Source organism: Lontra canadensis, unplaced genomic scaffold (assembly GCF_010015895.1).
Source record: "Lontra canadensis isolate GAN:19392208 unplaced genomic scaffold, GSC_riverotter_1.0 scaffold81, whole genome shotgun sequence".
NCBI lineage: Eukaryota > Metazoa > Chordata > Mammalia > Carnivora > Mustelidae > Lontra > Lontra canadensis.
In genome coordinates, this window is record NW_022631075.1 from 364,921 (window position 1) to 389,276 (window position 24,356).

At 47.7% G+C, this 24,356-nt stretch overlaps 2 protein-coding genes across 2 annotated transcripts in view; one reads left to right on the forward strand and one right to left on the reverse strand.

Moving 5' to 3' along the window:
* The first annotated feature begins 3,901 nt into the window (after nt 1-3,901).
* AKAP14 (A-kinase anchoring protein 14) lies at nt 3,902-23,421 on the forward strand. Its single transcript, XM_032882292.1, has 6 exons — nt 3,902-3,959; nt 7,005-7,162; nt 7,520-7,611; nt 20,323-20,502; nt 22,608-22,660; nt 23,229-23,421. Exons 2-6 carry the CDS (start codon nt 7,015-7,017, stop codon nt 23,311-23,313), a joined length of 558 nt encoding a protein of 185 aa, XP_032738183.1. The 5' UTR covers nt 3,902-3,959; nt 7,005-7,014; the 3' UTR covers nt 23,314-23,421.
* The window catches only part of NKAP (NFKB activating protein), a 41,148-nt gene continuing 25,558 nt past the window's right edge, over nt 8,767-24,356 (reverse strand). Inside the window, exons 10-11 of the transcript XR_004385550.1 lie at nt 18,974-19,086; nt 8,767-8,784 (exon numbers count right to left, since the gene is read on the reverse strand). The gene's annotated coding sequence lies outside the window, so the exon portion shown is untranslated. The remainder of the gene's footprint in view (nt 8,785-18,973; nt 19,087-24,356) is intronic.

Sequence of the window (24,356 nt, forward strand, 5' to 3'; positions counted from 1 at the left end):
TACCTATGGGCCAGGTAATAAAGCTTACAAACAAGTAAGCAATTTCAATGGTGATCCCAAAGAACTACAATCCCAAAGACAACAGGAAAAGGGAAAGACAGCGGAAACACTGAGTGTTACGGCCCCAAGAAAACAAAAATCTTTCCCGTGTATTTAAGGGTTTCTTTGGTACCCCTTGCCCAGGCCGCCGCCTGTACGCCACCTACACGTGGCTGGGAATGTCTGTTTCATTCCACAGAAAATTTTCCTTCTGCGCCTAATACCCTTGGCTTCCGGAGGCCAGAAAACAGGGCATCTCCCAGAAGCCCCCCTCTCCTCTCTTACCTGTAAGAGCCCCGTCTTGGGGGTGGGGTGGCTCAGGTCTCCTGGGCAACCCTGGAGTTTGCATCCGGGGCCTAGAAGTGCTTATGAGTGGGGACGAGAATCAGGGCAGCACTGGCAAAAGTCCAGCTGCCCGGGAATAGCTCTGCCACTGGGCTTTTGTTCTGAGTGACACAGTGTTCAACGAGGCACTCGCCCTGTGGCAGACGTGTGTGCTCAGGGATGGCTGGAACATTCTGAGAGGACTTCAGGACAGTATGACTTTCGGGAACCCGCTGACCTGGGACGGACCAGCATTGGACTCTGGGTCCCGGGCCTTTACTGCTGGAGGACAGGCCTCAGCCTGGGAGAGTCCCTGGGCTCCTGCCTCCTCGCGCCCCTTCCTGGGACAGCCTGGTGGCCTCTCAGACCCAGAGCGCCATCATACAGCCCTGCTTGCTTAGAGCCTGCCCGAACCCGACAGGCCTTGCTACCTTTGACTTGCTCATTCTCTCTTCAGGGGGCTTTCCTTAGCTTCCCAACTAGGCCAAGTGCGCGGAGGGAGGCTGGGGGCCTTGTCCTCCCTGCACCCTCACTTGCCCACAGTGCCGGCCGACCGTGCGCATCGCGGGGCCTTAAAAGCTCCACGTGGGCTCTGCCTCACCTGACCGGACAGGGTCAGCGCTCAGCCCGGGCTCCGAGGAGGAGAGCTGAGCGCCTTGCCAGGGAGGGAGGAGGGCAGGGTGAGCAGATAAACCAGGGGGGCTGCAGGGGAGGGAGAGGGAGTGAAAACGACTGAGGGGACATGGAGGGCAAGAGTCCGATTCAGGGCCCAGGGTGTGGGCTCCCCCAGAGCGAGGTGCCTTCCCCTCTCCCCACGGCGGCGTGCCCAGCGAGGCCGCCTCAGGAAGGCCGCATGCACACGGCGTGGCCTGTCCCTCCTGCTCTGCCCATTGGTCTCCATGGACGTGGACGTGGACGTGGAGCAGCGGCCTGGCCCACCGCTGGCCCAGGAGGCTCCCTCAGCATGACCTGAAGGGCCCAGCCGCGCTGTGGCAGCAGGCCAAGCTCCCCATTTCTCGGGCAAACAGAGGGGCATCACTGGACTACAAGCTGTTGTCCAAGTGGGGGCCTAGGGCCTGGGGGGCTCCGAGGAGGCAGGATGCCCTACGTGAGGAGAGGCTCACGGTGGACTCAGGGGGGCAGCAAGGTGGGGACTTGGGTTTGGGGCTTCCTGGCCCGCTGCATCTACTTCCTCCCTGGAACGAGGGGCTGGGCTGGGCTCCTCCTGGGCGGGGGTGGGGGGGGGAGCAAAAGCAGAAGAACCAGCCCTCAGCATTGCCTGGCATCAGAGGCCGCTCCATAAGGAGGGCCCAGGGCCAGGATCGGTCACTTGGGGAACAGGCTTGGCTGGGGGGTGGGAGGGGAAGGTCAAGTTCTGGCCACAGAGTTCAAGCTTCTCATTCAAAGAGGCACCTTCTTGCCCAGCTTCCCCCATGAACGCATCTTGCCTCCAAGGAGCTTCTTGTCACTTGCCCGCACGTCCTTCTCCTCTGGGCGAATAAGAATCCCGGTGCCAGGTCCTCGGCCCACACTTCTCACCCCTCACCAGTGGCCCCACAGCTTCTTGGGAAAGGTCCTGCTGCCTCTGCCCACCAAAGCCTGACACAAAGGAAGCTCTGCGGGGCCCAGCAGCTCCCACTTCCCCACCGTCCCCCAGGGAGTCCGGAAGGGCAGGCCTGCTGCGGCACTAGAAGGTTCGGAGCCGCTGGTCTGATGGGCTGTGTGGGAGGAGCACTAAGGCCGGTCATCATCACCTAGAGTACTGGCAGCTCTGGAGCCTGAGCCCACGTGCTCACCAGTGAGCATGTCGCACAAGTCCTCTTCCTGGCTCGGCGGCCGGGCACCGGGCCTGCACAGCGACAGCTCAAGACACACCGGTCCCTCCTGTCTCAGGCACATGTGCCCTATGTTGTGGAAGCGGTGGACTCTTTCTGACCCCTCTAGGTTTTGATTCTGCCCGTGGTGGCTCGTCTCCACCACCCTGGCCATGGGAACTAGTGTTCATTGCACACTTTTTGTGTGTGTGCAATGAACACACTTTTGTGTGTGCAAAACAAGGGTGTTTTTCTTTGTTCTGACGGCTCCCCACGAACCACCTCGTTTCCCCTCATCGGGGGTAGGAAGGGACTGTAAGTGAGATCCCCCCACTCAGAGACGTGACACAACCTACCTAAAGTCACAAAGCCAGCCTGCGGCAGAGCTAGGATGTGAGCCCCTTGTGTGGGATCAGAGGCTGAGCTCCCGCAAGCCGCACCATTCCCTCCCACCCTTCTCCCTTCCAGCCCCAGCCCCCATGTCACTGCGCCATCGCACTAGCAGGCTCTGTGCGCGGGACCGTCTTCCAGGCACAGCTCAGCGTTCGTCCTGGGTGAGGAGGACACTTAGCAAATCGCTCTCCTTTCTTCACTGGGATGGACACTGTCATGGGGTGAGAAGCCAAGCACTCCGGACACAAAGCAGGGCTTGTGAGATGGAGGGATTTCACAGAAAATTAATAAAATAAAACTGGGTCTTAACACAGGGCCAACAACTTTTTTTCAAGATTTTATTTATTTGACAGAGAGAGCACAGGCGCGCAAGCAGGGGGAGCTGCAGAGGGAGGGGAGGGGGAGAGGGAGCACAGGGAACCTGAGGATGACAACGACAACAAGTACAATGACGATGACGAGGACTCAGGGCTCGATCCCAGGGTCCCAGGATTATAACCTAAGCCCAAGGCAGACGCTTAACCAACTGAGCCACCCAGGCGCCCCAGGGCCCACAACTTTCCATTGTACCATTTAAAAGAACACTCTACAGTACTACTGCTATTAGTGATAATACTAGAAAAACGATCTGGTCGGTGTGAAGACCGCTTCTGATGCACCAGGCACTGTTCCCAGTCTTGACAGGAATCGCAGGATCCGGTCCTCCCGCGGACCCCTATTCCACAGGCACTATGATCCCCATTTCGCAGACAAGGAAACTACGAAACGTGCAGTAAACTGTTCCCGGGTCTAGGCTGATAACCATTATGTTGGAAGCTCATCCGTGATTCACAAAAGACACCCCTGAAAACAGTCAAGCACGCAGGGAGTTCCAAGCCTGGGAATGTGGGTCTCGAGAAGTAAGGAGTTCCGTCAGTGAGGCCAGCGGCCCTGGGTCTGATGCCCTGGGTGGCTCGCTGTGTCTCCCGGTAACACAAACACTACTGGTGGCCAGCAGGCTGCCAGGAGGAGGCGGAGACCACACACACACACACACACACACACACGGCGCTGCACACAGTGGCCCAGAGAGCAGACCCCCATCATCCCCACCACATGCCGGGCCGCCATCCCTGCTTCTCCGGCAAAAGCCCTTCGAGCTCCCCCGCCGCCGGAGGAAGCTGGCCACGAGTGCCACAGGGCAGAGGTCCCAAGGTTGATGGGACGGACTGTCCCTGCCTTCACTGGCAGAAGCGGGTGGCCACTCAGGGCTTTGCCTCCCATTGGTGGGAATGGGTGTTGCCCGGGGAGCACATGTCAACATTCTGTCTGGCAGGCCTGGGCCAGAGCGGCCAGGAGTCTGAGGCTGACCTGGCCGGTACTGCTCCAAACAAGGATCTGCTCACTCAGGTACTGGGGTGGGGGGGCTTGTGGGGGGTGGGGCGTGCTGCAGAGAGGCCTCACACTGGTTCTCCGCAGCTGTCGCCTGACCCGGGGCTCCACCACACGCCTGGCCTTTCCTGCCCATCTGGCCTCTCTCCTTAGGCAGGGAGGGGAGACGAAGCATGAGGACAAGTCAGTCGGAGGGACACTTATGAAGGATGCGTGCCCATGGACGTGCAAGGGCACGATGTGAGCCCCTGCTCCCCTTTCTCCCTCCTGCCGGAATACAGGGCTCCCTAGGGAAGGTCTTAAGGAGGTCCTTCCATGGATGAGAACCCCCCCACCTCCTCTGCCTGGTTTTGGAAGTTACATATTTGGCTTCTGTTTAATTCATCAAGAAGCAGTTTGCTGAAACCCAAGTCACTGAGTGACCGAGTCGCCATGTGGGCCATTTGTTTAAAGGATCAAGTTGCTGTACGGTTAACTCACCAAAGCCTCCTAAATTTACCGGTTTACCAAAAAAACTCCACTGTTGTCTTTAACTACAGAGTTTACAGCAAATAGCTGTGGCCTAATTGGCCCAATTCTTAGGCTGGGGACAGCCAGTTCTCTAGCTCGAGGGCCTTTGGACTCCCTCACTGGCCACCCTTCAGGCTCTCCTCACTGTCTGGGACGGGCAGCCTGGGAAGACTCCGTCCTCCCCCAGTACACGGCCTCGTCCACCCCCGGAGAGCAGCCACAGGAAACTGAGGCAGATGCAAACCGAGCCACAAATGCTAATATGAAGACCCAAATGAACACGAGTCAGCATTACCCAAGGCTTGAAAGGCTGTTCAGACCATGCCTGGACTGACGGCCCCAAGAACTGGGCTGCCCTGGACAGCCCCCAGCACACCCTGGAACCAACAATGAGAAAGGGGGCGGAGGGTGCCTCTCCTCGAAGAGGCTCACAGAAAGCAAGTGAGCACATTCTAGACTTCAGGAGGGCTTCAGACTCTGGAGTCCTGGAGGGAGGAGAGTGGGGTAGTTGAGTGCATCAGCCACCGAGCCAGACAGTCTGGCCGTGAGCCTGGCCTCCTCCTTTCATGTGGTGACAAGAGTCTCTCTGTGTCGCAGGGTCCCACCAGGAAACCTGGCATACTAAGAGCAGTGCAGGTAGAGAAGGGTTAAGCGAATGGAGTGTTTACGAAGGTGTGGGCAGACAGGAGGGCTACAAGGGCAAGTGCAGCTCCCCTGGGGCTAGAACAGTTGGGCTGTTCTAGAACGGGGCTGAGGGGAGAGCATAACTGCCCTTACGGGGCTGAGAAGTGAGACCCCTGCCCTGGGACAAGCAGGGTCCGCTCCAGCCACAGGGGACCCTGAAGGCGGACTGCTCCCCAGGGAACATATCACTTGCCCTCATTCTCCTCCCTCAGCCTGGTCTCCGCATTGTGCAGAACCTCCTGGAAGCCAGAGGGGAGAGCCCACTGATGCAGTCCAGCCAGGTCAGCCTTCCAGGACAGAGAGCAGGGGACACGGGAGGAGTGGATCTGAAAGGGCAAATGGAAGGTGTCTAGTGCATGATTTCATGGAGTAGGGCTGAGTTAAATGAAACAAGGCACATTAAACACCCCAAAATTGGAAGCAGTAACTACAGAAGAATAATGAGCTCCCTTTGGAGAGAGACACCCACTTTGCTACAACACCCCCCCATGCCACTGGCCACAGGGATGCATAGCTGTGCTAGAAGGAAGTGATTTGTCAAAAGTGAAGAGACTTAAGTAGTAGCCAGGAAAGAAAGAGAATCCAAGACTCAAGAGGAAAGGATGGAAAAAAGACAGAGAAGGGGCAGAGTCTTACACTGTGATGAACCCTTGTTCACAGCCCGAATAACGATGAAGTTTCACCATCTCCGTAGATGTTAAAAACATCTGGAAAATTTTAGTGATCATTTATGATAAACCTCTTACCAGAACAGGAGCAAAGAGTTTCCCGATGTGACACATCTGTCACCATAAACCAGCAGCACACGTTATGATGGAACAGCAGAAAGCACGCCCACTGAAGTCAGGAGGCATGTTACCTTCCCTTTCACTGAACAGTTTTCTGGAAGTGTTCACCAAAGCAAGTACTTATGGAAGTATATTCCCTCAGGAGAGGAGATGGTAAAAAATGATAGTTTCTGGCAGATGATATATAGTACACCTGGAGAATCCAAGAGAAAAAAACTGAAAACCCATCCCCATCCTATGCTGTATTGCCTCTAATGATTTTAATTCACATTATTCTTTAAAAAAAAAAAAAGATTTATTTATTTATTTATTTATTTGAGAAGAGAGCGAGCACAAGCAGGGGGAAGGACCGAGGGAGAAGGAGAGCATCTCAAGCAGACTCTGCACTGAGCGCCGAGCCCAACACAGGGCTTGATCCCACAACCATGAGATCATGAACTCAGCCAAAATCGAGTCCAACGTTTAACTGACTGAGCTACCCAGGTGCCCCAGGGCACATAGCTCCAGGTCTCTGGGTGGCTCAGTGGGTTAAGTATCCGACTCAGTTTTGGCTCAGATTCTGATCTCAGGGTCGTGGGATCGAGCCCTGCCTTGGGCTCGGTGCTCAGTGGGGAGTCTGTTTCTCTTTCTCTCTCCCTGTCCCTCTGCCCTTCCCCCTGCTCATGTTCTCTCTTTCTCAAATAAAATAAATAAAATCTTAAAAAAAAAAAAAGGCTGGGCATGTGCTCTCAGTTGCCTAAGCAGGGATTGAGGTTCTATTAAAGACTCTGCTAGAAATCCATATTGTTAGAACTCCAAAGAAGTTCGGACTCATTCTACTACACCTTGATTGAACCGTTCATGGTTCTAAGAATCTGAAAACCCTTGGTTTTCAGGAAAAACAGATCTCTGAAGCTAGGCACAAAGGATAAACTATAAGGCCTCACTCCCATCCCCACCCTTAAGCCTTTGTTGCCCCCCTAGAGGCAACAACCATTTCCTACATCTTATCCTTCAAGCGGAGGTCTGAACTTAGACAAGTGTTGTAGGCAGATGCACGCACACATGCGCAAGGGCTAACTTCTTGAGCTTCTTTTTCCAGGGGAAAGAAAATGGATGGGACCAAAAATTTCAATATCCAGGAGATGGATGTGGATCAAAGCCACGAGACAGACAAAGAAGATGACAACGGCGATGTGAATAAATTAGCTCTAGAGTTAGTGAAGAGTGCCATCCACGCTGCTGTTAAGAGTATGGAAGGTAGGGGTGCCTGGGTGGCTCAGTCGGTTAAACGTCTACCTTCAGCTCAGGTCATGATCCCAGGATCCTGAGAGTGAGCCTGGCATCGGGCTCCCTGCTCAACGGGAAGCCTGCTTCTCCCTCTCCCACTCCCCGCGCTTGTGTTCCCTCTCTCACTGTGTCTCTGTCAAATAAACAGGTAGAATCATTAAAAACAAATGAAGAAAACTGACATTTAAAAAAGGAAACCCCACATTTAAAGAAAAAAAAAAAAGACTGTGGAAGGTAGTCATCCTGCTTGGAGGCCTGAAGGACAGTCCCATTAAACAATGCCACACCACCAGGCAACTGACAAATTCTCACCTCCTTTTCTTGCAGAAGCTGAAAAGCCCACCAAAAGCATCAAATGGATCACACACGGTGAATTCACAGCAGAAAGGGGCCGCAAACAGATAGAGGAGTTCGTCCTGGTAAGTTAGCGGACCGCTCCGGATGGGCATACAAGGGCGAGGAATAATGAAAAGGAGCATCTGATGAAAAGTTTCAGACCCAGAAACCCTAGATGATTTCAAAGGTGACTAAAAAGTAAACAACTGTCCCCATCTGGGTTCCAAGATCAAAATGGTATGGCTCGACGGTGAGAGTCACAGTCGTCTTTCCTTGTTTGTATCTTCCTAACCTTACATCTCCCTCGGCAAATCCGGGAGGCCCGGTTAAGCCATTTTCCCATGCTGGCTTTCAAACCAGGAATTCTCCCGTCACCAACTTTAGAGATCTTTCTGAGCTGGTTTTGGAACATCATGCCTGCACACTGTGATGTGCATGTCTGTGAATTCCTGTCTCTCTTCTGCCTCTGCCTGGCTCTGACCCATTTGTGTGGCTTATCCTGGAGTGGCTTATCCAGGTTGCCTTGCATACCTGGCGGGGCGGGTTAAACCATGACCTGAAATCCCTACTCGCTGTATTTCCTCAGTCCCTACTCGCCCGCTGTATTTCCTCAGAACACAGCCGAGCCGGAACAGGTGGAGGCAAACTCGAGAAGCTTCCTGCTGTCTCTGCTTCTCTGGCCAGCCCGTCACGGCCTACAGCCCTAAGGGCAGTTCCCTAGGCCCGAGGAAGGCCCAGTGAGGTGGAAGCGAGGTGCACGGCACAAAGTACTACTTACTCTTGGAACTTCTTGCTCTGGAGAACGTCACCCTCTGGAGTCGGGCGAAAGCCTCTGCCTACTGCAGCCAGGGTTTGTGAATCAGGCTGGAATGGACACAGAACAAGCAGAAAAATTTCCCCCAACAATGCCACCCATTACTCTGAGTAAAAGGCAAAAGTCAGTCCTGACAATGGCCTGCGGAGCTTGAAGTGACTGGAGTCCCCTCTTCCCTCCCAACCTAGCGCCCAGAGTCATCACCTGCTACCTTCTCCCTTTTCACCTTTCTAACTGCAGCCACACCCGCCTCCTTTCTGTTCAACTGCCAGGCCCGCTCCCACCTCAGAGCCTTTTCGTGGGCAGTGCTCCCTGCCTGGGACCCTCTCCCCTGGGATCTGTTCTCATGGTTCATGCCTTACCTCTCTTGAGGTCTTTGTTAAGATGCCGCCTGTTCACTCATGCTGAGAGTCACCTGAAGACTAGAAGAGCTCTTCCACGGCTAAGGATATGAAGAAAAAGCCATGTTAAGAAGGGTAGCAGGGACAGAGACAAAGTCAGGAGCTAAATCCCTGCACAGCAATCCACACATGGTGGGGCTATCACAGGCGGGCAGGCCCTCCCGGAGGAGTGGAAGGTCCAAGCTCCACCTCTGGGTACCACCCACCACCCTGGAGACTGCACTGGGAAGATGAGCCCCCTAACATCTGGCCTTGAGAATCAGCAGGGCTTCATCCCAGGGACTCTGAAAATCGGGGGCTGCTTGATCAGAGTATTATGGGAAACCAAGACTCAGCTCTTAAAGGGCCCACACGCTACCATTCTCTCTGAGACCAAGCACAGAGGCAGTGGTTTGAAAGGTGCCTGGACTATTTGCGAAGGGGGATTTATCACGTCATTTTAAGGTTATGTGCCAAAGGGGCAGGGGTCTGTAGGAACATCCTCTGGGAATGAAAGTGCTGGTGGGTACCAGTTCTGACATTTCTCCATCTACCTTGCTAGGCTCCTGACCCCACCCTGGCAGGTGCCCCTCTGAAGCAGCTCCTGGCCCGCCACAGCAGGCAGGCAGCCTCACTTGGGACCAGCATCTTCCCAAAGTCATTACCACCCTGCCACAGCTGGTGGGCAGCCTTGACCAAGACCAGTGTCCCTCCAAAGCAACTTATGCCTCAGGTGGGGTGGAGGGGTACAGCCCTACTTACCAGCACACCCACAATAGCCACCAGTAGGCACTGCAGCCGGCAGGGCCAAGGGCCAGCCCCGCTCACCAGCACCCCCACAGCAATCATAGCGGAGTCAAAATAGGACAGTGCATTGTGGACAGTGCAGTGGGCTGTAGCCCACACGCGGGACACCCCCGGAGTGCCTGGTTCTGGTGATGAGGGCTGATGATACTACTGGGCCCCACAGAACACCTTCTACATAAGGCCGCTACTTTCAAGACCAGGAGTCAGAGCTGATGTACCTAATACATAGAAACAAACAGAAAGTCAGACAAAATGAGGAGACAGAGGAACAAGAATAAGACAAAATCACAGAAAAAGGCTAAAAATGTTGATAAGCTATTTACCTGATAAAGAGTTCAAAGGAATGGTCATAAAGATGCTCCTAAGAGTACAAGAGTTGGGAGACGAATGGATGAACTTGGTGAGAACTTTAACAAAGAGATAGAAAATATTTTTACTTTTATTTTTTGAGAGACAGAGAAAGCTCAAATGGGGCTGGGGCAGAGGGAGAGGGTGGGAGAATCCCAAGCAGGTTCCTCACCTGACGCGGAGCCCAACGCGGGGCTCAATCTCACGACCCCGAGATCATGACCTGGGCTGAAATCAAGAGTTGAACACTTAACTGACTGGGCCACCCAGGCGCCCAAGAAGATGGAATTCTTAAGAAATGGGAGTAGGATAAGGTGCCACTGGAACACCAAGCATACGAACATCTGCATTATCGGGGTCCCGGAAAGAGAAAGAGAAAGGGGCAGAAAACATTTCTGAAAACTCAATAGCTGAAAACTTCCCTAACATGGAGAAAGAAACAGACATCTGGGTCCAGCGAGCCCAGAGAGCCCCAAATAAGAGGAACCCAAGGAGGTCCACGCCAAGACACATAATAATTAAAATGGCAGAAATTAAAGATAAAGAGAGAATCTTAAAAGCAGCAAGAGAATACAAATAGTTATGTATCCGAGAACCCTCATAAGGCGATCAGCTGATTTTTCTGCAGAGTTCGCAGGCCCAAAGGGAGTAGTGCGATACATTCGAAGTACTGGAAAGAAAACCTACAACCAAGAATACTCCACCCAGCAAGGTTAGCAATCAGAACTGAAGGAGAGAGGAGTTCTCAAACAAAAGTTAAAGGAGTTCATCACCACTAAACCAGCATTCCAAAAAATGTTAAAGGGACTTGTTTAAGTAGAAAAGGCCATGATTAGAAGACAATTACAAAAGAAAAAATCTCACTGGTAAGAGTAAACATATAGTAAAGGTAGTGGGTCAATCCCTTAGAAAGCTAGTGTGATGGTTAAAAGACAAAGTAGTGTCTCAATTATAGCTACAATAATTACTTATGAGGTACACAAGATAAAAAGATGTAAAATATGATGTCAACTACATGAAATGGGAAGGGAGTAAAAACGTAGCACTTTTAGAATGTGTTCAAAATTAAGTGACCATCAACTTGAAATGCACGGCTCTATATAGTGTGTTATATGTGAACCTTCTGGTAACCACATCCCCAAAATCTAGAATGGATACACAAAAGACACAGAATCCGAACATCACAGTAAAGAAAGTCACCAAGTCACAAGGGAAGAAAGGAATAGAGAAGAACTACAAAAACAGCCAGAAGACAATGAACACATTAATCATAAGTACATGCCCAGCAGTGATTACTTTAAATGCAAAGAGACTACATGTTCCAATCGTACGACACAGGGTGACTGAATGGATAAAAAAACAAAACCCAGGGGTGCCTGGGTGGCTCAGTGGGTTAAAGCCTCTGCCTTCCGCTCACGTCGTGATCCCAGGGTCCTGGGATGGAGCCCTGAGTCGGGGCTCTCTGCTCAGCAGGGAGCCTGCTTCCACCTCTCTCTCTCTGCCTGCCTCTCTGCCTACTTGTAATCTCTGCCTGTCAAATAAATAAAATCTTAAAAACAAAAACAAAAACAAAACCCACCTATACGCTGTCTACAGGAGACTCAGTTCAGACCTCGAGATACATACAGACTGAAAGTGAAGGGATGGGAAAAGATATTCCAAGTAAATGGGAGGGAAAAAAAGGAAAACAGGGATAGCCACACTTATACCAGACAAAATAGACTTTAAAACAAAACCTGTAACCAGAGGCAAAGGGCATTACATAATGATAAAGGGGTCAACCCAACAAGAAGATATAAGACTTGTAAATATCTATGCACAGGAGCACCTAAATATATAAAGAAAATATTGACAAATATAAAGGGAGAAATTGACAGTAGTTCAGTAATGGTAGGGGACTTTAACACCCCACTAATATCAACAGATCATCTAGGCGGAAAATCAGTAAGGAAAGTGACTTTGAATGACACATTAGACCAGATGGACCTAACATATATCCAGAACATTCCATCTCAAACCAGCAGAATACACATTCTTTTCAGGTACACATGGGACATTCTCCAGGACGGATCTTGTGTTAGGCCAGAAAACAAGTCTCAAACTTAAGAAGACTGAAATCATATCAAGCATCCTTTTTTTAGCACAATGGCATGAACGTAGAAACCAATTACAGAAGAAAATTGGAAAAACACTACAAACTACAAACACCTGGAGGTTAAGCATGATACTAAGCAATCAATGGATGAACCAAGAAGTCAAAGAGGAAGTAAAAAATACCGCGAGACAAATGAAAATGGCAACAACAGAGTACAAAATCCAAGCGATGTAGCCAAAGAGGTTTTACAAGGAATTTTTTTTTAAGATTTATTTATTTAGGGGCACCTGGGTGGCTCAGTCAATTAAGCGTCTGCCTTTGCTCAGGTCATGATCCCTGAGACCCAGGATGGAGCCCTGCATCAGGGTCCCTGCTCAGCGGGGAGTCTGCTTCTCCCTGTGCCCATTCCCCCCGCTTGGGTGTGTTCTCTCTCTCTCTCAAATAAATAAATAAAAATCTTAAAAAAAGATTTATGTATTTGTTTGAGGGGGTAAGGGGCTGAGGGAGAAGGAGAAAGAAACTTAAGCAGACTTCACGCTACAGGAAGTTCATAGCACTACAGGCCCAACTGAAGAAATCTGCAAATCTCAATCTTATCTTACACCCAAAGGAAGTAGAAAAAGAACAAAGACCAAAATTAGTAGAAGGAAGGAAATAATAAGTATTAGAGAGAGGATAAATGAAATAGAAACTTAAAACATTAGAAAAGATCAATGAAACTAAGAGCTGGTTCTTCGAAAAGATAAAACTGGAAAACCTTTAGCACTCATGATGAAAAAAAGAGAACTCGAATGAAAAAAATCAGGAATGAAAGATATCATAACTGACACCACAGAAATACAAATGATTATAAGAGACTAGACTAGTCTGAAAAATTATTCGTTGCAAACAAATTAAACAACCTAGAAGAAATAGATAAATTCCTAGAAACAATCTTCCAAGACTGGAATCAAGAAGAAATGGAAAATCTGAACAGACAAAATGTTAATAATGAAATTGAATCAGTACTCAAAAACACAAGACATCTGGGACCAGATGGCTTCACAAGTGAATTTCACCAAACATTCATTTTTTTAAAAGATTTTATTTATTTATTTGAGAGAGAGAGAGAGAAAGCATGAAGGGGGAGGCAAAGGGAGAGGCAGGAGCAGACACTCTGGTGAGCAGGGAGTCCGATGCAGGGCTCAATCCCAGAACCCTAGGACCCTGACCTGAGCTAAAGGCAGACGCTTAACCAACTGAGCCCCTCACCAAACATTTAAAAAGGAGCTGATACTTATCCTTCTCCAACTATTCTAAAAAATTAAAGAGGAAAGGTTGCTTCCCAATCACTCAATGAGACCAGCATTACCCTGATACCAAAACCAGACAGACAGACAAAAAGAAAATTCCAGATCAGTATTCCTGAGAACATAGATGCAAACATCCTCAATGACATATTAACAAACCGAATTCAACAATACCTTAAAAGTATCATATAAACCAAGATCAAGTGGGATTTATTCCAGGGATGCAAGGATGATTTAATATTTACAAATTAATCAATGTGATACACCATGTTAACAAAATAAAGGATAAAAATATGACCATCTCAATAAATGCAGAGAAAGCACCTGACACAACTCAACATCCAAATATGATAGAAACTCTCAATGAAGTGGGCACTGAGGAAACATATCTCAACATGAGAGAGGCCAGATATGACAAATTCAGGGCTAACATCATGCTCAAGAGTGAAAGGCTGGTGGGGCGCCTGGGTGGCTCAGTGGGTTGGGCCTCTGCCTTCGGCTCAGGCCATGATCCCAGCGTCCTGGGATCGAGCCCCACTTTGGGCTCTCTGCTCAGTGGGGAGCCTGCTTCCCTTCCTCTCTCTCTGCCTGCCTCTCTGCCTGCTGCTGATCTCTGTCTGTCAAATAAATAAATAATTTTTTTTTAAAGTGAAAGGCTGAAAGCATTCCCTCTGAGATCAGGAACAAGACTACAATGCCCACTCTTGCCCTTTTTATTCAACATATAGTGCAGCGCCTAGCTGTAGCAATGAAACAAGAAAAGGAAATAAAAGGCATCCAAATTGATAAAGAAGAAGCAAAACTACCACTGTTTGCAGACATCATGATACTATATATAGAAAACCCTAAAGACTCAACCAAAATACTATTAGAACTAATAAATGAATTCAAGGGGTGCCTGGGTGGCTCAGTCATTAAGTGCCTGCCTTTGGCTCAGGTCATGATTTTAGGGTCCTTGGATCGAGTCCTGCATCAGGCTCCTTGCTCAGCAGGAAGCCTGCTTCTCCCTCTCCCACTCTCCCAGCTTGTGTTCCCTCTCTCGCTGGGTCTCTCTCTGTCAAATAAAAACAAAATCTATAAGAAATGAATTCAGTGAAGTTGCAGGATACAAAATTAACATGCAGAAACCTGTTGCTGCATTTCTATACTCTAATAATTATCAGAAAGAGCCACTGAGAAAACAATCCCATACACAATTGCATCAAAAAGAATAAAATACCTAGGAATAAATTTAACCAAGGAGTTGAAAGACGTGTATTCTGAAAACTGTAGGACAGTGATGACAGAAATTGAAGATGACAAATAAATGCTCATGGAATGGAAGAATTAGTATTATTAAAATGCCTATAATACCCAAAGCAATCTGCAGAATTCAATACCATCCCAACAAAAATACCACTGGCATTTTTTTCATTTTAGAACAAATAATCCTAAAATTACATGGAACAACGTAAGACCCTGATTAATCAAACCAATCTTTTTTTTTTTAAATTTTTATTTATTTATTTGACAGAGAGAGAGACAGCGAGAGAGGGAACACAAGCAGAGGGAGTGGGAGAGGTAGAAGTAGGCTTCCTGCTGAGCAGGAAGCCTGATGTGGGGCTCAATCCCAAGACCCTGGGATCATGTCCCGAGCCGAAGGCAGATCCTTAACGACTGGGCCATGCAGGTGCCCCCAGTCAATGCAATCTTAAGAAAGAAGAGCAAAGCAGGAAGTAGTATGCTCCTGGATTTCAAACTATACTACAAAGCTATCGTAATCAAAACAGTATGGTACCGGCACAAAAACAGACCCATACATCAAAAGAACAAAACAGAGTCCAGAAATAACCCACACTTATATGGTCAATTAATCTATGCCAAAGGAAGCAAGAGTATACAACAGGGAAAAGACAGTCTCTTCAATAAAAGGTGTTAAGAAAAATGGACACCTACATGCAAAAAAAAAAAAAAAAATGAAAATGGAGGAGTACCTGGGTGGCTCAGTCGGTTGCATGCCAGACTCTTGGTTTTAGCTCAGGTCATCATCTCAGGAGATCATCTTGTGAGATTGAGCCCTAAATCAGGCTCTGCATTTGAAGCACAGTCTGCTTGAGATTCTCTCCTGCTGCCCCTCCCCCTGCTCATATGCTCGCTCTCTCAAATAAAATCTAAACAAAACGAACCAGGTGGTGGGTATTGGAGAGGGCACGGATTGCATGGAGCACTGGGTGTGGTGCAAAAACAAGGAATACTGTTATGCTGAAAACAAAACAAAACAAAAACAAAAAACAAAAACCAGACCATTTTCTAACACCATATACAAAAATAAGCTCAAAATAGTTTAAAGACCTAAATGTAAGACCTGAAACCATAAAAATCCTAAAAGAAAGCACAGGAAATAACACTTGGAAATCAGCCTTAGCAATATGTTCCTCGGTGTGTCTCCTCAGGCAAGGAAAACAAAAACAAAAATAAACAACTGCAACTACATCAAACAAAAAAACCTTTGCACAGCAAAGGAAACCACCAATAAAAGAAAAGGCAACCTACTAAATGTGAGAAGATATTTTACAAATGATATGTTTGATAAAGGGTTAATATCCAAAATACATAAAGAACTCCTACAACTCAACACCAAAAAAGGAAAAAAATCCATTTAAAAAATGGGCACAGGGGCACCCGGGTGGCTCAGTGGGTTAAAGCCTCTGCCTTCAGCTCAGGTCATGATCTCATGGTCCTGGGATCGAGCCCCACATCAGGCTCTCTGCTCAGTGGGGAGCCCACTTCCTCCTCTCTCCCCACCTGCCTCTCTTTCTACTTGTGATCTCTGTTTGTCAAATAAATAAAAAGTCTTTTAAAAAAATAAATAAAAAATAAAAAATGGGCAGAGGGCCTGAATAGAAACTTTTTCTGAAGACATACAGATGGACAAGAAACACATGAAAAGATCCTCAATGTCATTTATCATCAGGGAAATGCAAATCACAAGCACAACATCACCTCACACCAGTCAGAATGGCTAATGTCAAAAAGACAAGAAATCACAAGTGTTGGTGAGGACATGGAAAAAAGGGAAGCCTCGTGCACTGTTGGTGGGAATGTAAATTTGTGCAGCCCGATGGAAAACGATATGGGGGTTCCTCAGAAAATTTTATATAGAAATATTATATGATCCTGCAATTCCACTACTGTGTATTTTCCCAAAAACAAAAACACGAACTTGAAAAGATATACGCACTCCATGTTCATTGCAGCATTATTTGCTCTAAGCCAAGATGTGGAAGCAACTTGAGTGTCCATCAGTAGATGAATGGGTAACAAAGATGTGATATATATAAAATAGAATAGTATTCAGCCATGAAAAAGAATGAAGTCTTGCCCATGGATGGACCTAGAGGGTATTATACTAAGGAGTAAGTGAAAGACAAATAATACATGATTTCACTTACAAGTGGAATCTAAAAAAACCAAACAAATGAACCAACAAAATGAAACAGAAACAGACTCAAATACAGAGAACAAACTGGTGTTACCAGAGGGGAGAGAGGGGTATGATTTGGGTAGAACAAGTGAAGGGGATTAAGAAGTACGAGGTTCCAGGTATAAAAGGAACTAGTCACAGGGTGCTCTTGGCTCAGTTGGTGGAGCAATGTGACTCTTGATCTCAGGGTTGCGAGTTCAAGGCCCACACTGGGCACAGAGATTACTTCAAACCTTTAAAAATAAATAAAATAAAATAGTCATGGCGATGGGGCACCTGGGTGGCTCAGTTAGTTAAGTGTCTGCCCTCGGCTCGGGTCATGATCCCAGGGTCCTGGGATGGAGCCCCGCGTCAGGCTCCCTGCTCGACAAGGAGCCTGCTTCTCTGTCTCCCTATCCCTGCTGTTCCCCTACTTGTGCTCTCTCTCTGTCAAATACATAAATAGAATCCTTAAAAAAAATAGTCATGGGGATGAAAAGCACAGCAGAGAAAGTAGTCATTAAAGTGTCATAATTTTGTATGGTGACAGACCTAACGTGATCATTTCATAACGTACATTAATATTAAATCACTACGTTGTACACCTGAAACTAATAGAACACTGTATGTCAACTATAGCTCAACTGAAAAAAGATTCCACCTGCTCACTGAGGCCTTTCCTGGTCACCTCATCTAAAATTGCAACCCGTTCTCCTGCCCTGATTTATTTTTTCCCTTGGCATTCGGCTCTACCTAAGATAGGAGATTTTACTTACTTACCCTTTGCCTTTCTTCCACCTACAGATTATACAGACCATAAGGGCAGAAACTTTTATCCAATTCTCTGTCCCCAGCTCCTAAAAGGCCACATACACACAGATGCTCTAAAATATGTGTTGAATACGTGAACAGATTTGTTCTTTCCATACCATTATTTGTTCACAGATGAAGAGCTTACCTACCGCGTAGGACCATCATGAGGACAAGATGATTAGAAAGTAGAAAGTTAACTGAAAAGTTAAAAGCTCTATAGAGCTACTGACAGAAAATCCCCTTGTTCCCAGACCTGCTAACGCAGCGAGCCCTGGAAGCGAAGTCTGTCCTCCGGGGGTCAGACATTGCTGATGGAGAGCTTTCTCAAGCTTATTGCAGATTTCCCAGAATTCACCGTACACCAGGCGATGGCAAATGAGTAGTTACCATTTCCTGAGCATCACTGTGTGTCGAGTACTGCTAAGTACTTCGCATGCATGATCTCATCTAATCCCCACAACGGACCTGCGTGTAGGTACATCAGTGTACCCATTTTACAAATTAGAAACCCTGAGGTTCAGAGAGGTTGGAAAATTTGCCCAAAGTCTTAAAGACTGTATTTCTTTGTTTATTTCCGAAAGAGAAAGTGTGCACGAGCAAGGGGAGGGGCAGGAGGAGAGGGAGAGGTAGAGAATCTCAAGCAGACTCTGCCCTGAGCATGGAGCCCATTATGGGGCTTGATCCCATGACCCTGGGGATCATGGCCTGAGCCAAAACTCAGTCAGACCCTTAACCGACTGAGCCACCTAGGTGCGCTGGTCCTAAGTCTTTCTGATCAAGCAGCAAAATAAAGTTTTGATCACAGGTCTGATATACTTTGGCCACCATAGTAGGAAAAGTTCTTTCTTTCTTTCTTCAAAGATTTTATTTATTTGAGCGTGCAAGAAAGTGAGCGAGCATGAATGGAGGGAGGGGCAGAGGGAGAAGCAGACTCCCCCCCTGAGCAGGGGGCCCGATGTGGGACTCAGGGCTCTATTCTGGGACCCTGGAATCATGACCGGAGCTGAAGGCAGACACTTAACTTACTGAGCCACGCAGGTGCCCCTGAAAAGTTTCTGATGACAAAAATAATGCAGAGTTTTACTATCAGTGAAAAATGTAAATTCACAAGATTCTGAGGTATTACAATGTGAATAAGAATGATGAAACCTGGTGTCCAAAGGCTCGTGTGTTTTGGGGAGGGAATAGGTACAATTATGTATTGCCAATGGGCACAATTAGTTTATTCTCTCAAGGAACACAATCTGGCAACAGGAATATACAAATAAGTTCTTTATATGAGAAAAGTTGGAAAATCCCCAATGCCTACAACCAAGTTAAAATTATTTTTATAATAAAATAAGACATTATAAAAAAACCCAAAAAATCCCCATTGAGCAAAATGACACAAAGTAGAAAATGAAAGCTCCCCTTTGACCCCCACAATACCCAGTTCTACTCCCTTGAGGGTCACTTACCATTGATAAGAGTTTTGGGCATGTACTTCCAGGTGCCTGTTGATTTTGAGTGTCCAATAATATGTAATTGGCTAAGCCATCCATGGGAGAGTAGCACAATGAGAAATTGTTTCCTGGAAGCGAGTATATGAAGCAATGTTATGTAAAAATGACAAAATACAAGATTAAAACACACTCACTGGAGCTACGCGAGAATCAGCTGCCTGAACAGTGATAAAAACGGGGACCCTTCCGATGGTACAAGGTCTTTGATGGTGTAACAGATTAAACATTAGGGCTGAAGAAATATATTCACATAGGAAGGTTGGAAAGAAAGTCATGCTCCAGTGGGCTGCAAAGGGTTAACTAGCGGGCTCCTTCACTAACAGGCATGACAATCTGTGTAAAACACAATCCTGATCTCCAGGAATCTATAGTCTGGGGCTCCTGTCTGGGTGACTGAAACAATCAACTTAAGTTTGAAAGAAAGTAAGCTGAGGGAGAACGCCAACCTATTTTTTTTTTTTTTTAGAGGGCCTGAAATCTTTTAGCCATCTCCCTCTGACTGGCCCTCCGCACATCACTGAAACTGTTAGACCGTCCCACTTCCTTCCTTCTGTGGCCCTTCAACTCAATTCAGGGTTTTTTGGTGGGTTTTTTTTTTTTGGCTGTGGAAGCTTCCTGTGCCCCCAACCCAAGGGGCTTCAGTCGAATTGAACTTAGGGCGCTGGAGCTGCACTGTGACTTCTCCGGGCCCTAAGTGCTAGTCAGATTTGTGCTTTTGAGAGAAAAACTTCTCCAAGGGGGTCAAATAGGGATCTGAGGGGTCTGGAGGATCCTGGGCCTGACTCATTCCTTTCCTAAACTTACTTTATGTACCACCGATGGCTGCACTGAAGTGAGTTGGATTTTCAGAAACAGCTTGTGAAATCGGCCCCATTACTTTCCAGTCACACCTTTAGGGCTCCCAAGGAGTGAGCAGAACACAGGTTCTGATCACATTCTCATTACTCTCCAGTTAACCACGCTTGTCTCCTGAGTTAAGGGCTTGGAGGGAGGTCACATGTGTACGTGTGTGTGGCGTGCGTGGGGCGTGCATGCGCCCCTACGCATCTGAGCGTGGCCTCTGTGTTCCAAAGCCCGATCTCCAGGGACATTGCATTCGTCACTCATGCAGGCTCCGCCTTTGCTCTCCTCCACTTATGGAGATAATTGGGAGTTGACTCTAGTTTGAATCCCAATCCAAAACGGTAGAAACGGATGCCCGAAGCCAGGCTGTAACCCCTCCTGTTGTGTGTTGCCTTTACCTAGAGGACGCGAATGGGAAGTTTGCTTTTCTCCATGTGCTCTTTCTCTTTTATATGAAACAGACGTGGGAGTATCAGGACCGCTGGGTGCACTACACACAGTTTATAGAGAGGGAAGACCTGATTCACAGCTACCACTACATCTACTGTGTACGCTGGAGCATCCCAACCGCTAAGAGACCCATGCCGCTAGTCACTGCCTCTGCCTTCTTCACCATCAAGATCACCAAAAACAAACCTCCAGTAAGCTCTTCCTTTTCTCCTCCTTTCGCTTAGATGAGACCTCAATGAAAATGGAGACATCTCTTGTCAAGGTCATTGATGACCCCTTCTTTGTAAAACTCAAGTCCTATTTCTGTCCTCATCTTGCTTGGCCCATCTATAGCACTAGCCAGAGCTGCTCACTCCCAGCTTCATGAAACGTTCCATTTGGCTGCTAGAACCACACACTATCTGGGTTTTCCTTCTGCCTCACTGCCCATTCCTTCTCAGTCTCTACTGGTCTTGAACCTGTCCTCCGTACTCCTCTCCTTGGTGGTCTTACTGCCTCCTGGCTTTAAATGCCACCTCTAGCTTATGCTTCCCACATCTGACCTCCAGCCCAGACCTCTGCCACTCGGATATTTAATAAACATCTCACTTAAACTGAACTTCCAATTTACCCTTCCCAACCTGATCTGCCCGCAGACCTCTCATTTCCATTCGTGGCCCAAATCCTTGGCATCATCCCTGACTCCTGTCCCTCATATCCAACACATTAGGAAATCCTATTGGCCCTATCTTCAAAAATAGGTCCTGAATCCAGCAACTTCTTACCGCTCCACTTCTACCACCTTGGTACGAGACACCATCATCTCTTACCAAGACTGTTCCAATGGCCTCCTAACTGGTCTCCCTGCTTCCCCCCTCGCCCTCGTTGTGTAGCTTTCCAAAACAGCAAACGCCTGCCAGAGTGAGCCTGATAAAATGAAATTATGTCACTCCTTTGTTTAAAATGTTCCCATGTGTTTCTCTAACTCTGAACTGCATGCACGTTAGCTGATCTTGTTGAAAGGAAGATTCTGACTCGGCAGGTCTGGGGTGGGGCCCGAGACTCTGCATTGCTAAGAAGCTCCCAGGTGCTGCTGCTGCTGTGGGCCTGGAGTACACTGAGCAATGAGGGCCTACCGGGCCTTGCGAGGCCTGGTCCCTTGTTATTGCTCCTCCCTCTCCTTCCTCCCTCCCTCCCTCTCCTCCAGCTGCTGTGATCTCACGGCTCTTTAATAACCCAGAGAGTCCCACCTCAGGGCCTCTGCACCTGCTGTTCCCTCTGACCTTCTTCCCTAGGGATGGGCACACCCGGCTCTCATGTCCTACACCACACTTTCTATCCCTTCCTCCATGCTTTCACTTTTTCTCCCTAACACTTTCTGACCTTCTGATGGTCTACGGGATTGTCTGTTCCGCCTACTAGAACCTAAGCTCTGCAAAGGCAGGAGTTTTTGTTTTTCGTTTTGCTGTAAAACGAGGCCTGGCAAGTAACAGGCACTCGATGAATACTTGAAGGAATTGCGTGTAGCTGCCAGGGAGACGATGAATATGAGACAGGCTGATAGCTGGTGTGAAAGGAGTCCAAAGAATATCCACGAATCCAGGGTTAGGGTCAGCAGAGAAGTGGGTCTGGTTCCAAGCATGATGCCTGGAATCCAGCCGACGTGAACACGTTACTCCCTGCCTTGCCGTCCCTCCTTTCACAGAAGTTATCTGGGACTCTGTCTGCCTCCATGAGCTCTCGCCGCTCCCGGTCACCTATCCTGCCATCAGCTGTCTTGCTCACTGGCAAGGTTGGAGACCGGGAAGTAAGGCTGCTGGAGGAAAGCAAGACCGTGACCAGAGCCTGTATACTCAGGGCTTAGGAGAAGGGCTCTGGCTCGAAATTCCAAGTAGAATTTTGGAAGGGAGTATGGGAGGGGCCCACAGAGACAGTATTATAGCCCCCACTGCTGCTCTAAAAATGTTTTCAAACCTTGCTTATCTGTATTATTTCATTCTGATGCTACTCCCGAGAGGTAAATACTGTCAACTGAGCAGAGTGGAACATATCGAGAAGGTAAATGAGTACTTGCGAGGAGCACAAGCCTTTCCTGACTTGTTTCCAATTCTGCAGTGACCCTTCAAGTATTTGTTGCCAAAAGGATCTTTTGGGGAACAGAGATTTGAAGTGACAAAGAACTACCACCTACAGACATCCCAGTAAGGAGGATGAATTCTAGCAACTTGAGAGTATACGTAAGGACGAGTGTAGGGATGGAAGGAATTATGAGTTGGTATGACTGGTATAGGCTAACGGTTATCCTTTTCTCTCTTAGGATATGCCCATTGAGATCTCTTATATCTTTGAGGGCCTTTCGTTAGTTCACAGGTAATGAACATTTGGAGACTTTTTTTTTTTTTCCTTTTGGTAATCTCTACTCCCAACGTGGGGCTAGAACTCATGGCCCCAAGATCAAGAGTCGTATGCTCTACTGACTGAGCCAGCCAGGTGCCCCGGGGAGACTTATTTTTTAAAGGGTGGTCACTGTTCTTCTTTGGCCCACCCGTCCCATCAGGATGGGCTCGAGGGGTTCTGCCATTGTTCTAGAAAATTTTTTTTAATGTCCCGTTTTTCAGTCATTAGAAACTTGAGGATTAACCGCTAAAGGAGGGTGGGGGCAAAGTGGATCATGTCTATTGTTTCTATGAGAAATTCAGTTACAGGGAATTAAGTCCTATATAATAATCTTTGATTTGTACAGCAGCTCTTTTAAAGAATGTTTACATAGAAATGCACTAATCCTTTTACTGATTGGGCCTATGGAATAGAGACAACCTTTGCTCCCCACCCCAAATGACTTCTTGCTCACTAGGAATGTAACAGAATAAGCAGGGAATCCCTGGCTCAATGTTTTATGTTAAAAAGTTGTGGTATGTTTGTTTTCCTTCCTCTGCAGACCAGGAATGACTCGCTTTCGAGAAAAATGGCTGAGGGACATGATTGAGGCCAAAAATATTTTAATGGAGTCAATTCCCTTCTAATTCAATTGTGTCTAATTCTTACGGAAGGTTTTAGGATTAGACTTCTAATCAGAATGTATTAAAAATACGATACTGCACATCAAACCACAGAACATTTATTGAATAATAAACTTGTGGCAAACAATCCGGCTGCATGTTTTGCATTCATTCATTCACTTTCCATTTGGCAACTTCCATCACATTAGCAGAGTAACCAGCAAGCTGTTTTCCATCTCTAAGTGGTCTTTCCCATCACTGTCTACATCACTTGAGTCTTACAGGTACAGAAGCCAAGTTTAGAGATTTGCTAAAATTCAGCTGTCAGGGTAAAAACTGAGAGTGTTTCTTGGCTGCTTAATCCCCCATCTGAGCCTAATTCTCTAGTAGACACTCCTCTTTAACGGGCATAACTGGGAAAAAGAAAAATGGTGACAGTTCTGCAGCTCGTACTAGAGCCAGTCTAAAGATTTGCCCACTCACAGACCCCTTCACGGAGGGTGACGTAAGCCTCACGGTTAGCCAGTACACTCCCACACCGCCACCGGGTGTGCTGTGCACCACACAGCATCACAGCTGCGATGGCAGCGGGGCGGCTTCCTGACAGGCGGCAATCAAACAGGGAAGGGCTGACTGCCACCCTTACTTATTTCTGGTCCTCTTTCCTTCCGTCCTCACACCAGATCACCACTTGTTCCTACCATCCCTGGGAGGCTGTCTTGCCTGACTGTAAAGGTTTAAAACACCAAAGACAAGATTACACTGTGGGTGATTACTTACAGGCATGTCAGAATACATATTTATGCAGACAAGCACTGGAAGGGAACACAGAATACTAAAGACAACTGTGGTAAGACTGTGGGTAATTTTTCTTCTTTAACTCTTACATTTGTGCAATAAACATAAAAGAAGGGAAAATCTTATCAGAACAACAGGCAAGGAGGTGGAAAACTAGGTAAGTCTTCCTGAAGAACAAAACATACATTTCAAATACAACACGTCCCCTATTGGACTTATGGCTCAGATGACTCAATGCAGTCTGAAGCAGTTACTCTCATGAGCTCAAA

Coding starts and splice junctions, on each gene's coding strand:
- AKAP14 (XM_032882292.1), top strand. CDS start 7,015: ATGGATGGGACCAAAAATTTCAATATCCAGGAGATGGATGTGGATCAA. Junction 7,612..20,322: donor AGATAGAGGAGTTCGTCCTG/GTAAGTTAGCGG, acceptor TATATGAAACAG/ACGTGGGAGTATCAGGACCG. Junction 20,503..22,607: donor TCACCAAAAACAAACCTCCA/GTAAGCTCTTCC, acceptor TTTCTCTCTTAG/GATATGCCCATTGAGATCTC.